Genomic DNA, 16,675 nt, shown 5'->3' with positions numbered 1-16,675 from the left:
TATACAGACAAATAAATACATACATCTACATAGATATTCATAAACATACACATATGTACTCAAACATATACATAAGACCATATTATGCTTATATTTGAATAGATTAGCTGGTAAAATTGTCATTTTTTGAAATTGTATTGGCTTTAACTACTCATGCACAATAAATATTACTTCAATTATTTAGATCTAACTTTGTATAAAAACTGTTTTGTGTTTATATTTGTAAATTTTCCGTGTCTGTTTTGGCAGGTCTACTCTCATATTTTTTATGCTGTTAAGTTATTTCATATGATTTAAAACTATTGATTAATATGACTGACCAAAATTGTAGTTTCCTTATTTTTCTCTTTTGATTAAATCTGATTTTAGTTTCAACTTTGTTTGAGATCATGATTACTATCCCTGCTTTTTTTTTATGTAGTAAATTTTGCTCCTGACCTTTATTTTATGTTTGTGTGTATCTCATTTTTATAGCATTTCTTGAAAGCAACATATTGTTGAATTCAATTTTTTAATGTGATATCAGTTTCCGTTTTATAGGTAAATTCATCCCATTCACATTCTAAACTATAACTACTTGTATATTTTCCTCGTTCCCATTTTCCTTGCTGTCCTTCTCACCTTATTCCTACCCCCCTCAATCCTTTACTTTAACCTCTATCTGCCACCATGCCCTCCTATCCCTTAACCTAACCTCTTCAAAAGCCCCTCCCTTATCCTCCCCCTTCACCCTATCACCTTACTCTCCTATTTCTTTCTGAATTTAGAATATTTTATACCCTTGTTAATATATATGTTGTTCCCTCTTTGTCCCATTCCTGTTAGTCTATACACCCTTCTATCCCCCCCTTTACCCTCTCCCCCTGTCCCTATCCTTTTGCCCTCTTCCTTCTTTCTGAATTTAGATGTATGTATGTATGTATGTATGTATGTATGTATGTATGTATGTATATATGTATATATGTATGTATGTATGTATTGTTCCTCTTTAATCCATTCTGGATTAAAGCATTCCAGAACGACCTGTCCTCCTGCCCCATCTAATTCCTCTGTATCAATTTTTCTTCTTGTACCTCACTTATATGAAATAATTACTCTTCTAACCTTTTCCTACATCATTTTGCTTTTCAAAAATCACATTATACTCAACTCTACCCCACTCTTTCTTTTGAACTACCCAATTACTGATGACAATCTTAGACATGCAGTTTACATTTCCATGTATAAAAAGTAAACAATTTGTCCTTATTGAGTCTCTTGTAATTAGTCTTTAATGTTTACCTCATATTTCTCTTGGGTCTTGTATGTAAAATTTTCTATTAAGTTCTGTTCTTTTTGCAATAAAATCCTGAAAGTCTGTCAATTTATTGAACATCCTTTTCTTTTCTATTCAAGATTATACTTAAGTTTGCTGAGTATGATCTTTTCAGTCATAACCCCAGTTCTTTTGCTATTCAATATAAGACTTGCGGTCTTTTAGGGTAGATACTACTAGGTCTTGTGTGATTCTAATTATGACTCCACAATATTAATTTTTTTTCTTGTTGCTTGTAGTATTTTCTCCTTACCTGGGGGATTTGGAATTTGGCTATGATATTCCTGTAGGTTTTCCTCTGAGGATCTCTTTCAGGTGATGATTGGTGGATTTTTTCTATTTCTATTTATCCCTCTTGTTCTAACACTTCAAACAATTTTCTTTAGTTATTTTTTGCATTATTGTATCAAGATTCTTTTGTTTTTATTGTTGCTTTCAGGTAGTCCAATTATTCTTCTGTTTTCTCTTCTTGATCTGTTCTTCAGATCAGTTGTTTTTCTTATTCTTTTCATATTCTCTCTTATTTTTTCATTCTTTATATTTTGCTTTATCATTTCTCGGTGTCTTATAGCTTTACTGGCTTCCCCTTGCCCAATTCTAATTTTCAAAAAGTTGTTTTGGTTTTTTTTTTTCCCTTAAGATTCTGTTTCCCTTTTTCCAGTTGGTTGACTTTCTTTTCATAATCTTGTTTTTCTTGGATTATTCTTACTTTTTTTTTCCTTTTTTTTTTTTGGTGAGACAATCAGGGTTAAGTACTTGCCTAGGGTCACACAGCTAGGAAGTATCATGTGTCTGAAGTTGGATTTGAACTCAGGTCCTACTGACTCCAGGACTGGTGCTCTATGCATTGTGCCACCTAGCTGCACCAGATTGTTCTTACTTTTTTTTTTTTTAATTTTCCTCAATCTCTCTTCTGTGATTTTTGAAGTCTTTTTTGAGTTCTCTGAATTCTTTTTGGGCAGGTGACTATATGACATTAGTCTTTGGGGTAGGAGAAGCTTTTTTTTTGTTTCAGTATCCTCCTCTGAAAATGAACCCTGGTCTTCTTTAGTTTCATAGTAACTGTCTATGGTTGGGTTCTTTCTCCTTTGTCTGCTCATTAAAAAAAATATAGCAGCTTGTTTCTATGATTACTTATAATCCTGGGGTGTGGGGGATGGTGCCTCTGGCTTCAGATCCTTCTTGATGTTATTTTTTCAGCTTTGTCCTGGGCCCAATCTTTGCATTCCTTTCCCCCTCCAAGCCACAGATGGGGCCCCCACCCACAGCACACTATACTGGAAATGCTTGTGCTCTCTGAGAACCCTCAAGTGGCTATGACCTTCAATTCTCTCCTCTGGCCTGGAACCGAGACCAAGGATTCAGCTCTCCTCTAACTGCCCACAGCCAGCAGCATCTCCACCCACAGCGCTTCTGCACTCACTGGGCATGTGCTGGTTTATTCTTTCCCAGGAGTAGGACTCAGCAGCACAGCTAGGCAGAATCATTTTAAGGAGAGGCTCCCTCAATCTTCCCCTGCTCAGATGCCTGACTCCTCACACTGTCCCAGAGGTGAAAATTCCTGTGGCTGAGGTTGAGGCTCCCTCCCAATCCAGCTGCCCCCAGGGCTAGTGACTTGCTGTTTCAGTAAAGCCAGCCTGGAATTGTTTACATTTCATTCCAGTCAAACCTGCATCCTGGGATCTTTCTTTGGACTTTCTCTGGTTGTCCTAGAAGGACTACTGTTCTGCCCCAACTCTTTTTATTTTCACTTCCCTATGTTTATCCCGAGGCACTATTTTGTCTTGTTTGTGGAGGAAATCTAGAGAGCTTGGAATTTTTTTGACTTATTCTGCCATCTTCCCAGAATCCTCTTCCAATATTTTTGTATGTGATTTGTATGAAAGATTAAGTAAGGCATGCTTGTTAGATTTGCAGATAATGCAAATAAATGTATATAATACTTTGGTTGACAGAGTTTGGATGTAAATAGATTTTTAAAGTCTAGATAAGGGGAGCTCTGGGCCATCAGCCCAGGAACTAAGAATGTTGGCTTCAAAAAAATATAATAAAACTTTATTTTTAAAATGTACAGAAATTCCCCTTTCTTTGATTGAGGGGTAAATTTAGTTTGTCCAGAATTAGGCTAAGTGGAATAATAAATTTAATAAGGCTAAATATAAAGTTCTGTATTTGTGTTCTAAAAAAAAACCTCAAAAAGAAGAGGAAAAATATGGTAAGTCAACAAATATAGTATAAAATGTTCTAGCTTTTTCATAGAATATAATAAGCTCAATTTGAGTCAATAGTGTAACATCACAACTCAAACTATGGCCAAACCTATGCTAGCTTGCCATAAAACAAATATTGTATGCAAAACAAGAGAAGTAATAATTTTGTTATATTTGGACTTTGCCTGGTTGCTTTATGAATGTTGTGTTTAAACTTTGATATCAACTTTTAAGGAATATAAAAACAAGGTATTGAGTTCAGAAGAAGGCAACCAGGATGATTAAAAGAGAAGGGAATGGCAGCTAGGTGGCACAGTGGATAGAGCACTGACCCTGAAGTCAGGAGGACCTGAGTTCAAATCCGGCCTCACACCAAACATTTGACACTTACTAGCTGTGTGAGACCCTGGGCAACTCACTTAACCCCAATTGCTTAAAATATATATATATATATATATACAGAAAAGGGACCAGGAAATATCAGGAGGAAATCAAAGTATTAAAGAGAAAGCACTGGACTTAGAGTCCAGCTCCTACTCTAACATTTTCTAAAATGATTTGTTAGCTTGTGACTTATGTGACCTCGATCAAGACATTTCTTCTCTGAACCTCATTTCCCTCATCTGCAAAATGAAAGGGCTGGCCAATGTGACTTCTACTTCCGTTTCCATCTAAAGATCTATAATCCTACCATCTATATGAGGATCGATTGAAGCAAATTAGAATATGCAACCAGGAGAAGTTTTGATAGCAGAGTCATATCATTGAAGTCTTCATGTATTTGACCACCTTCATGTAGATGAAGTAAGAAAACTGAAAACAATGGGTGGAAGTGACAAAGACAGAGCTTTCAGTTTTATATGTGGACACTAATGTTTGGTTGGTAGTAGCTCTATTCCAAAGAACTTCCTATTTATTTTGTATGTATTTTGCCTATACTAATATATGAGCATGATGTTTCCTAAGAAAAAAAGTAAGCAGTTTGAAAACTGGTGCTATTTAATTTTTATCTTTGTATGCCTAGCACTGAACATAGTCCAGGGTACATGTATAGGACAGATATTAGGTTTTATATGTGTATTTATTGCTTGGTTTAATTAATTAATTAAAGCTAATCCAAAGTGGAATGACTATGTCAGGAAATCAGATTCCATTAGGGTGTCTTGGAAAGGCTGAAAGCTTTTAATCTAGAGAAGGGAAAACCTATAGTGCATATATGACCCAGTCATTCACTTAATCAATAAACTCCAATGGCTACCTATTTCCTCTAGGATCAAATATAAACTCCTCTCTTATCATTTTAAGTCCTTCACAATTCATCCTCAATCTATATTTCTAGACACATATTATTCCTCTTCCCGTACTCTGTGACAGCCAAATTTACCTGATTACTGCTCCTCACACTTGATGCTCAATCTCCCATCTCTATGTCTTTGTACTTGCTGTTCCTGAAGAAGGGAGTCATCTCCCTCCTCTTCTAATCCTTTTATAATCCCTGGTTACCTTCAAGACTCCACTCCAATGGTACCTCCTCCATGAAGGTTAAGCCTTTTAGGTGTTTACATTTAGGGATGACATTTTCTATTCTTTTTTTTTTTTTACTACAGTCTCAAATTTATTTATTTTTAACATTCATTTACAAATATTTTGATATCCAAATTTTCTCTCTGTCTTGTGTTCCTCCACCACCCATTGAGAAGGCAAGCAATATGATAGTGATTATACATGTGAATTCATGAGGAACGTATTTCTGTATTAGCCATGTTGCCAAAATAAAAATAGAAAGAAAGAAATATCAAAAAGTGAAAAATAATCTGCTTAATCTGCACTCAGAATTAATCATATCTCTCTCTGGCAGTGGATACATTTTTCATCATAGGTTCTTCAGAATTTTCTTGGATCATTGCCTTGATCAGAGAAGTTAAGTCTTTACAGTTGACTATTGTAAAATATTGCTGTTACTGGGTACAATGTTTTCCTGATTCTACTCACTTCACTTTGCATTATTTCATGTAAGTCTTCCCAGATTTTGCTGAAACTAGAGGATGACATTTTCTTTCTTTTTTGCCATCTCTATTCTTTACGTTTTTTATTTTTATTTAAATTTTATTTAAATTTTTTATTTAAATTTAAAAATTTTTAATTTATATTTTATTTAAATTTATATTTATTTTTTATTTTTATTTAAATTTTTGAGTTCTATATTCTATCCCTCCTTCTTTCCTTCCCCTCTCCCCTTCCTCAGATTGAAAGCAATCAGAATAGGTTATACATGTGCAACCATGTAAAACATTTCCTTATTAGTCATTTTGTACAAGAAGATTTGAATAAAAGAAAAAAAGTAAAGAAAGAGTGAAAAATAGCATGCTTCAGTCTGTATTCAAACAATATCAGTTCTTTATCTGGAGGTGGGTAGTATCCTTCATCATTAATCCTTTGAGATTGTCTTGGATCATTATATTGCAAGAATAGCTAAGTCATTCACAATTATTCATCAAACAATATTGTTGTTACTGTGTACAACATTCTCTTGGTTCTGTTTACTTCACTATGTATCAAGTCATCTAGGTCTTTCCATGTTTTTTTGAGAGCATCCCACTCATCAATTTTTTAAACATAAAACACTACTAATACAAATAAAGTCAGATCTAAATAAATGGAGTAATATTTATTGTTCATGGGTAGGTAAAGCCAATAAAAATTTTTAAATGACAATTTTACCTAGGTAATCTATTTATTCAATACCATCCCAATTAAATCACTAAAGAATTGCTAAATAAAATCAAGGGATGCAGAAAATTGGGGGAAAAAACTTTCATTGACAGTCTCTCAGATAAGATGTGATTGTGTTGGACTATTGCTGTGGTATAGGAAATGGTGCCACTTGTCATTTCTTAAAGCACAATAGTATTCTGTCAAAATCATATACAACAACTTGTTCAGCCATTCCCTGATTGGACATCCCCTCAATTTCCAATTCTTTGCCATCAGTAAAAGACCTCTTATAAATATTTTTGTACACATAGGTCATTTTTTTTTCATCTCTTTGGGATGCAGACCTAGTCCTGGTATTGCTTGGTCAAAGGACGTTCATGGTTTTATAGCCCTTTGGGCATAGTTCCAAATTGCTCTCTAGAATGATTGAATTAGTATACAACTTCGCCAACAGTGCATTAATGTTTTAATTTCCCCATATCTTACCCAACATTTATTATTTTACTTTTCTGACATTTTAGCCAATCTGTGTGTTGGTATTTCAGAGTTGTTTTGATTTGTATTTTTCCAATCAATAGTGATTTAAAGCATTTTTTCACTAGAGGCAGCTTTGATTTTTGTCTGAAAAATGCCTGTTTGTATCCTTTCACCATTTCTCAATTAGGGAATGACTTATATTTTTATAAGTTCACACAATTCCCTATATATTTGAGAAATGAGGCCATTATCAGAGATATTTGTTACAAAATCCCCCTCCCAGTTTTCTGCTTTTATTATAATTTTGGTAGCATTGATTTTGTCTGTGCAATTGTTTCTTAATTATATGTTATCAAAATTATCTATTTTACATTTTGTAATGCTATCTCTATTTCCTTTTGTCCTAAATTCTTCCCTCATCCATAAATCTGACTGATAAACTAATCTATGCTCTCTTAGTTTGCTTATGATATCATCTTTTATGTGTAAATCATATACCCATTTTGACCTTACCTTGGAATATGGCTTAAGATGTTGGTCAATATCTAGTTTCTGCCGTACCATTTTCCAGTTTTCCTAGAAGTTTTTTTTTCAAATAATGTGCTTTTGTTCCAAAAGTTTGGATCTTTGGGCTTATCATATACTAGATTACTGTGGACATTTACTATAATATAATTTGTACCTAATCTATTCCACTGATCCACCTTTCTATTTCTTAACTAGTACCAGACTCTTTTAATAATTACCATTTTATAATACAGTTTTAGATCTGGTAGGGCTAGGTCACCCTCTTTTCCAATTTTTTTCGATTCCCTTGATGTTGAGCTTTTGTTCTTCCGGATGAATTTTGTTATTTTTCCTAGCTCGATAAAATAATTTTTTGATAGTTTGACTGGTATGGCACTGAATAAATAGATTAATTTAGGTAGAATTGTCATTCTTATCATATTATCTTGCCGTACCTGTGAGCAATTGCTAGTTTTCCAATTGTTTATTTGTGTGAGAAGTGTTTTGTAGTTGTGTTCATTTAGTTCCTGGGTTTGTGTTTGCAGGTAGACTTCTGAGTATTTTATATTGTCTGAAGATATTTTAAATGGAATTTCTTTTTTCCATCCTTGCTGCTGGGCTTTGTTGGTAATATGTAGAAATGTTGATGATTAATTGTTTTTTAAATGTTTGGTAGAATTCACTTGTGAATCCTTCTGGTCCTGGTGATTTTTTCTTAGGAAGTTAATTGATGGCTTGTTCAATTTCTTTTGCTACGATTGGGTTATTCAAGTATTTTATTTCTTTTTCTGTTACTCTCCAGAGATCTATCATATCTACCTTTTCCAGAATTTTATGTACCTCCTTAAAGTCTTACTTATTTACTTACTTATTTATTTTTGCATAGATTTATGTAGTTCTGAGAGGGGAAAGTTGAGGTCTCCCAATAGTATAGTTTTATTATCTATTTCCTCCTATAATTCATTCAACTTCTTCAAAAAAGGGATTTAGATGCTACATCATTTGGTGCATATGTGTTTAGTATTGATATGATTTCATTGTCTGTGTTACCTTTCAGCAAGATATAGTTTTTTTTCTTATCTCTTTTAATTAGATCTATTTTTGGTTTTGCTTTGTCTGAGATGAGGATTGCTACCCCTGCTTTTTTTTGCTTCAGATGAAGCATAATAAATTCTGTTCCAGCCCCTTACCTTTACCCTGTGTGTATTCCATATGCTTCTTGTAAACAACATATTGTAAGATTCTGATTTTTAATCCCTTCTGCTGTTCACTTCTGTTTTATGTGTGACTTCATCCCATTCACATTTATAGTTATGATAACTGTATTTCCCTCCATACTATTTCCCCCATGTATTACCCTTTCTCTTATTCCCATCTTTTTATTCCTTACACATTTTACTTTTGATCACCATCTTCCCCAAATGTACCCTTCCTTTTATCAGCTTCCTCCCCTTCTATTTTCCCTATCTCTTTTTATTTCCTTATAGAGTATGATAGATTTTTATCCAACTGAATGTGTATGTTATTCCCTCTTTGAGCCAATTTTTATGACAGTAAGGCTTAAGCTTTACCCACCACCCCCTCCTCTTCCCCTTCATGATAATAGCTCTTTCATGCCTCTTTTATGTGGAATAATTTATCCCATTCTGTTTTCCCCCTCCTTCTTGCAGTGCAATTATTTTTCTTGTGTCCTTATTTTGTTTCATTTCTTTTTTTGGGGGGTAATATCATCCCATCAAAGTCACCTTATAGCCACACCCTCTGTCTATATATACTCCTGATTGATCTTATATAATAAGTTCTTACGAGTTACAAGTATTGTCTTGCCATATAGAAATGTACACAGTTTAGCTTTGTTGCATTTATTATGTTTTCTTTTTCTTGTTTCTTTTTTATCTTTTTATGTTTCCCTTGAGTCTTGTATTTGGAGGTGAAACTTTGTATTCAGCTCTGGACTTTTAATCAAGAATACTTGAAAGTCTATTTCATTAAATAGCCACTTATTCCCCCTGAAAGATTGTATTCAATTTTGTTGGGTAGGTGATTCATGGTTGTATTCCTAATTCCTTTGTCTTCTGGTACATTATATTCCAAACTCTTCAGTTCTTTAATGCATAAGGTGCCAAATCCTGTATAATCCTGACTGTAGTGATACTTGAATTGTTTCTTTTTGGCTGCTTGAAGCACTTTTTCTTTGATCTGTGAGCTCTTCAATTTTGCTATGATGTCCCTGGGAGTTTTTATTTTGGGATCTCTTTCAGGCGATGATCAGTGGATTCTTTCAATTTCTGTTTTGCACTCTGGTTCTAATATATCAGGGCAGGTTTTTTTGTTTTTTTTTTAATGATTTCTTGAAAGATGTTGTCCGGGTTTTTTTGTATTTTTGTTTTGTTTTGTTTTTTTGATCATGGCTTTCAGATAGTCCCATATTTCTTATATTATCTCTCCTGGATCTATTTCCTAGGTCACTTGTTTTTTCCAATGTGAAATTTCACTTTTTCTTCTATTTCTAATTTTTTTTTGATTTTGTTTTATCATATTTTGATGTCTCAGAGTGTCATTAGCTTCCACTTGCTCAGTTCTAATTTTAAGGAATTATTTTCTTCAGTGAGCTTCTGTACTTCTTTTTCCATTTGGCCAATTCTATTTATTAGAGTTATTTTCCTCAGCAAATTTTGTATATCTTTTCCCATGCTATTGACTCTTTTCATGATTCTTTTGCATTACTCTCACTTCTTTTCCCAAATTATCTTCTACTTCTGTAATTTGCTTTAAAAAAAGACAAAACCTTCCAGGAATTTTTTTTTAGGCCTGAATCCAAATTATATTTTTCTTTGAAGTTTCACATGTAGCCATTTTGACACTTTTGTCATCTTCCAAGTCATCTTATACCTTGATTCTCCCTATCACCATAGTGACTTTCTGTAATCAATTTCTTTTTTTTCTTTTTTTTTTGCTAATTTTTTTTTCTGTCTTTTTCGGTGACTTGGTGTTTTAATGCACAGTTGGGCTCTGGTCCTGCTCTGTCCCAAGTTCTTTGTGCTGGGGCTCAGGGCTTGGGTGCTTGCTTTCACTGGAAGCCAGGCTTTTCTTCTATCTTGTACTAGGAAGGGGGTGGAGCCTTCCTGTTGGCCTCCCTTGGGTGTGACGGTTAACTGCCGGCCTGCCTCAGGGACTGTTGCTATGGTAACCGTCTTTTTGGTGGCTACCCCTGGTGGAGGAACCTAGTAGCTGGTCTTCCTCAGGGGTGGGGCCCTGCTGCTAGGTTGCTATGGAAACAGGATAGCTTTGGGGCAAGCCCCAGGGTAGGGATTCTTTATTGTTAGCAATGGGGTCAAGGCCTTGTGCTGGGGTAGGGTCTCTGGGCTGGGGCAGGGTCTCTGGGCTGGGGCCTTGCTGTGCTCTACAAACTGCTTACTTGTGTAGGGGGCTGCTGGTTTGCTGGAGGGTGGGGCCTGGCAGGTGAAGGCCTGCTGCTGCTGCAGGACCTTGCTCTTTTCCCTCCTCAGGGCAATCTTGCTGAGGTGGTAAACTGCTTCTCTGCTCCCAGGTTAATTTTGAGATGATTTTCTAGTTGTTTGGAGGGGAATTGGGGAAGGCTTCCAAGGGCTCCTTCCTCACTCTACCATCTTGGCACTGGAACTTTGACATTTTCTTAATGGCATTAAGCCCTAATATATCACATGCCCCCATACAGAAATTGTGGGCTTCTCCAAAGAGATAAGCCTAACAAACCACTCAGGAAGAGTTAATTGCATGAAGAATCCCTACTGCATCATTCTACATTAACCCAAACTTCATATTAACCCAAATGAAGAGTTTATTGAGTGAAGGAACGTAAATGTATCTTCATCCCAGAAATGCTGGTGTCTTGTTTCATCATTATAATTTTCTTTCACATAATTAGTAATTCATTATGATTTATTCTTTGATTCACTCCTTATTTAGGATTTCTTTGTTAAATCTCTATTTGGGTCTTTGTCTTTTGGGGGTTCCTTTTTATTGCATCACAGTCTCTAAAGGGTATATTGATTAGTTCTGGCTTTTTATATTTGTCTACAATGTCTCTATGCCCTAATATGAAGTATTTTTTTGAAAAGTTCCATGTGTTGCTGAGAAATTAATATTTTTTTTTGTTATCCATTTGAGAAGATTCCATGGGGAAACTTTCATAAATTGATTTAAAATGAAATGAGCAGAACCAGGAGAACACTGTACACATTAATAGTAATATTTTAAGGATGGTCAATTTTGAATGACATCTACTCTGATCAGTACAATGACCCAAGACAACACCAAAGGATCCATGATGGAAAATGCTGGCCACCTCCAGAGACAGAGAACTGATAAACTGAGTGCAGATTGAAGCGTATTTTTTACCTTAATTTTTCTTTCTTTCTTTTTTTTTTTGGTGTGTTTTCTTTTGAGGTTAGCTAATATGGAAACATGTTTTGCATGACTTCACATGGATAATCTGCAACATATTGCTTGCCTTATCAATGAGTGGTAGGATTGTGGGAGGGAGGGAGATAATTTGGAACTCAAATTGTAAAAAATGAATGTTAAAATATTTACATGTAATTGGGAAATATTTAATGAGATAAATTATACATACAAAAGCACACACATATTTTAAAAAATGTAATGTCCTTGAAGGAAAGGACTGTGGGTTTTGATTTTGTTTGTTTTTTGCTTTTATTTGTATCCCTAGTGTTTAACATGGGGCCTAGAACATAGTAATCACACAACAAATTATTTTTCATCCATCTATCTATTCATTCATTCAAGTCTTTACAGACTTAACTTTGCTGCATAAATGGTCCTTTTCTTCCTCTTCTTTCTCCTCATCCTCCTAATTATCCTCACAGCCTGTAACAGATACTCATAAACTGTCTGAGGGAGAGAACTTGAATCCCTGTCACTTGGTACCACTCTCATGCCTTTTCAGTCACTACCTCACATTGTTTACATGTGAATTTATTGATTCTTATCAATTTAAACCTTTGAAGACAGAGATCTCATGTAGCCACAACTTACATAACTCTGTCTCCCACATATGTCTTGCACATAAGAAGTCAGATACTTATTATCTGTGTGTTCAATTGAATACCCTTCCTGTATGAGGTCACTCCATGTTATCCAGTGACTTTTAAGGATTTATAAGGAAAGCAAGGATTTTTTTAACCCAGTTCAAAGATTTTAATTGGTTGTTTCAATAAAGGTGTCTAGGTTTTGTTCACACTTCCAATACCTGGCAGATTGGTCGATTGACAGTTATCATCTGACAAAGGAGTGAGGACATAGCTTCTTTTTTTTTCTTTTTTGGATAGGCAGTGGGGTTAAGTGACTTGCCCAGGGTCACACAGCTAGCAAGTGTCAAGTGTCTGAGGCCGGATTTGAACTCAGGTCCTCCTGACTGCAAGGCTGGTGCTCTATCCACTGTGCCACCTAGCTGCCCCAAGGACATAGCTTTTTGTCACTTAATGTGGGAAAGGGTATTCGATTCTCTCAGTCACCTGCCCATCTTTGGTACACTATAGAATTCTTTCCCTAGCGTTTCATTCCCATCATTGTCCTCAGCTTTCTGGGCATTGCTCAAGTTTGACCTTCTCTGGATGCTTCTCCTACACCCTCAGCTACTCTGAGCTCTTCATCCTTGGGTTTCTTGTAGTGTTCTTGGCATTTACTTTATGGGATCTCGGTTAAAGGCAAGAGTACATGCCTCACAGTCAATACAACTGTGTCAGAATCCTAACTTTGATTCTTACTTGCTATGAAGGCTTAGGAAATAGCTTCACCTGGAGGTAATAATACTTAAATGTCCTACAGGTGGGTTGGGGGGAGGAGAGGGCTGGTCGTTAAGAGGTATATGCTATGAAAAAACTTGTTATGGAAATGTGTGATCATTGTTTTTATTGTCATTAAAAAACATGTGACTTCATGACTAACTGTTCTTTGTCCCCAATTCATGAGTGTGCCTTGAGGTAAGAAGTGTTATTTTATAATTCTTCATATTCTAATTCAGATGAACAAATTTTTGTTGACTGAGTAAATCACGTGTCTTCAGAGAAAGCAGAGTACATAGACTAGAGCACCGTCCTGATCGTCTGAAGGGCAGGATCCAAAGTCCATTTCTGTCAGTATTTGCCATGGGCAAATCACCAGTAACTGCCATTCTGTCAGTGTTTGACTGTGGGCAAGTCATTCTTCATCCATAAAATAAGCCTTTTGGCCTGGATGGCCTGCGTATTATCTCCCAGGTCTAAGTCACTAAATGTGTGTATAACACCAAGTGTGTCCCAGGTAACTTCTCTAGCTTAAGGGCTGCCCTCTTTATGTTCTTAGAGACATGTTTTTTTTTTCTTCTTTCCATCACCCATTAAAACCAAGCCTTTTCTGTTTGTCCATGTTCTGCAGCGGGATGTCTAAATGGCCTTAAGCAAGTTGGCAGTCATCCGACCATTGCCATCACATCAACAGCCATGGTCTCTGTAGAGCCCGAAGGCCTTCGGGGACCTTCAGCTTCCACTGTGCAGCCATGCCATTTGCTGACACTGGCGCCCATCAAAATCCCTCTGCTGACAGCCCCCTTCTCAGGTAAGTGCCAAATCTGGCTACGGCATTAAAATGAAGCCTGACTATGTGTAAGCCTCCCCCGCTGCTTCCCACGCCCAGGGATAAGCTCTCCCTATGGGAAGGATGCTGTTGGTGTTAGGTTTTGTAGAAATCAAAGATGGTCTCTACTAGGTAAGGCTGCTGGATTGAATGAATCTAATTGTAATGTCTGAGGAGGGCACAGTAACAGAGGTTTTCAGTGATAACTGGAGAAATTGATGGGAAGTGAGGCCAACATCTGAAGCAAAATCAAAGCTCAGAGTGAAAAATGCAGAGAATTTGGGACTAAGCTGGAAAAGCCATCCTTTCCATTCTCCATGAACATTCACCGGTTAAAATCATTCCCAAACATGTGGTCGCTTATCTCCCCTACCGTTTGTAAATCCACTGGCACATGCATCTATGGTCCATGCGACAGTCGGCGGAGGAGCTCAGCTTAATGTGAGCAAAGTTGACCCAAGAGCTCATTCTGTTCATAAATGATGTGCTGTGAGCTGCTGTCAAAGAGGAGAGGGTGGCAGATGGAGGGGCTCTGGGCATCAGTGAGCAAAGGAAGGGGAGAGAGGGGAGGCAGATCATGGCATCTTCCACGTGCTGGCTTCTTCAAGATTCAGCCTGTAAATCTTCCTCAAAGAGTGGTTTTGGAAAAAAACACAACACAGCAAAACACAAACACCTGATTCTTCATTTTTATGCCCAAGATCCATTTTTTCTAATATTTTTATTTCCATTTCATTCTCTTTTTAATTTTTTAGAAAAATGCCAAGAAAATGTGTGACAAAATAGAAATAGTCATTGAAGAAATACATCAGGAGGGGGAAATTGGACTAAAACAAGAGGTTATTGAAACTGAGATTATGTTGGGTAATGCCAGTAGAGCTTTATGAGAGAAATTTTGATTCTCTCTCTCTCTCTCTCTCTTCTGGAAGATGTAAATTTGTATTAGGTTAACAGTGTTAAATTTATTTGTCAAATACTTTTTTGGCAGTGGGGCAGTGGGGGAGGAGAAAATGAAATCATTCACTATTCTAGTTATTTTCTGTTCCATCTGATATTTTTCTATGGGCAAGATTAATTGGACAGTTGATTAACTTGAGAACCTAGCCTTGGGCAGTCAAGTATAGCCTGATGGTTATATTTCCCTGGGGAAATGAATGGTCTTGAGAAACAAGAACTACAATAAAATACACAAATAATTCTTTGTGGGGAACATCATTTATGACCATGTCAGGCTTTTGGTTAAAAACATCCATCCATCTACACTCATTAAAGATGACATACGATTTCCCAAGGAAATAAATCTTTGAACGAACAAAAACTGTGTACCCTGGCAATAGGGGTGGGAGGATTTCATTTCCTGTGCCTCTTTTATGATTTATAAAGTCACCTAATAATTAGGCAACTTTCCATGTTTGAATTTTGTAAGGTTTCCATAATCCAATTTGCCATAACGTGCATTCAGTTAGAAAGATGAGTGCCAATGTTATCCAGCTTAGCGATAACTGTCAGGACGTACTGTCAACAAGACGTAAAGGGCAACCTTAGAACAGATCTCCCAGCTTTACTGTTGCAATCATTGGTGTTAATAAGCTTGATTCAATTTGGAAGGGCTGCTCCACCACCAATGGAATCTTGGAGACCTACAGGGGGAGAGGACGCAATAAATTGGGAAACTGGGAAAAGCTGTGATCCTTTCGGCCCATTCAGTGCCATCGCTGCTATCTGGTATGGACCAAGGAACTGAAGACAAACTGGACACTTTTCATGCCTTATAGGTCCTCCTTTTGGAAAGTTCATCTGGTTCCCAAAGCAACTGTTGGCTACCTCTGTTCCCTCTAGTTTAAATCAGTGAAGATATGTCTGTCTGCAGTGAGAGAGACAGATAGACACACACACACACACACACACACACACACAGAGACACAGAGAGAGACAGAGACAGAGAGAGACAGAGAGAGGCAGAGAGAAGAGATCCTTACACTCACATTTGTTTGCTCTTAGGTTTATGATGACTCTAAAGGATTTTGGACTCTAAAAGAGAAACCGTGTTCATAATGATTTGAGCACCAAGCTTGAAAGCGGGGTATATATAGCCCTCAGCCAATGCTTTCATGGGTGTGATGGCAGAAAAATGCTTCTATATTAACAAAAGGTAATATTTCTATAGCAGTACATCAGTAGGAAATACCAAACAGCAATGATCGAGCTGCTTGCAGTCAGGAATCTCATTAAAGGCTCAAGTCAGTCGTCGAAGGAATTGCTTCACTCAAAATGCATGAGAAAGGGAGAGAGAAAGACGAGAGGGGAAGAGGTCATTTGTCCAGAAATGAGATGATCCTTTTTGGGCTGAATAGTCTCACTGTGGTGTAGGAGTGGGGGCAGGGCTAGTTTGGGCTGTAGCTGTGATTTCACAGCTTAGGAGGACTTGTACATAGGTGGAGGGATCAGTAGATTATTTATAACTTAAATCCCAGAGAGTTGCTTGGGACCTTGAGAGTTCAAAGGCCTTGCCCAGGGCCACACAATCAAATGTCTTAGAGACAGAACATGGATCCTACTCTTCTGCACTCCCAAATCATTCTTATTTCCACTATACACTGCAGCCTTTCCATTCTAAACTTAGGGTTAGGGCTTTTGATTGGAGTATTGCTATAAGGAACTCCCTACCATAATACAAGTCAGCACCATCTCAACACTTACATTCTTAGAGTTTTGACCAGGGAACTGAAAGTTTAAGGGACCTACCCAAAGTCACATGGCTATTATGTATCAAAGCCTGGGATTTAAGTCCATGCTTTTCTGGTTTGGACACCAGGTGTATTCACTAGGTTACTGA

At 36.7% G+C, this 16,675-nt stretch overlaps 1 protein-coding gene across 1 annotated transcript in view; it reads left to right on the top strand.

Moving 5' to 3' along the window:
* Positions 1 to 16,675, top strand: part of TCERG1L (transcription elongation regulator 1 like) — a 301,431-nt gene that overhangs the window by 36,097 nt on the left and 248,659 nt on the right. Inside the window, exon 4 of the mRNA XM_027840461.1 lies at positions 13,642 to 13,821. Coding sequence (XP_027696262.1) covers positions 13,642 to 13,821 — 180 coding nt within the window. The remainder of the gene's footprint in view (positions 1 to 13,641; positions 13,822 to 16,675) is intronic.

The sequence above is a fragment of the Vombatus ursinus genome, unplaced genomic scaffold, assembly GCF_900497805.2.
Source record: "Vombatus ursinus unplaced genomic scaffold, bare-nosed wombat genome assembly UNPS02014845.1, whole genome shotgun sequence".
Classification (NCBI taxonomy): domain Eukaryota; kingdom Metazoa; phylum Chordata; class Mammalia; order Diprotodontia; family Vombatidae; genus Vombatus; species Vombatus ursinus.
The sequence above is the reverse complement of the archived record's forward strand: the minus strand, read 5'-3'. Positions and strand labels throughout refer to the sequence as shown.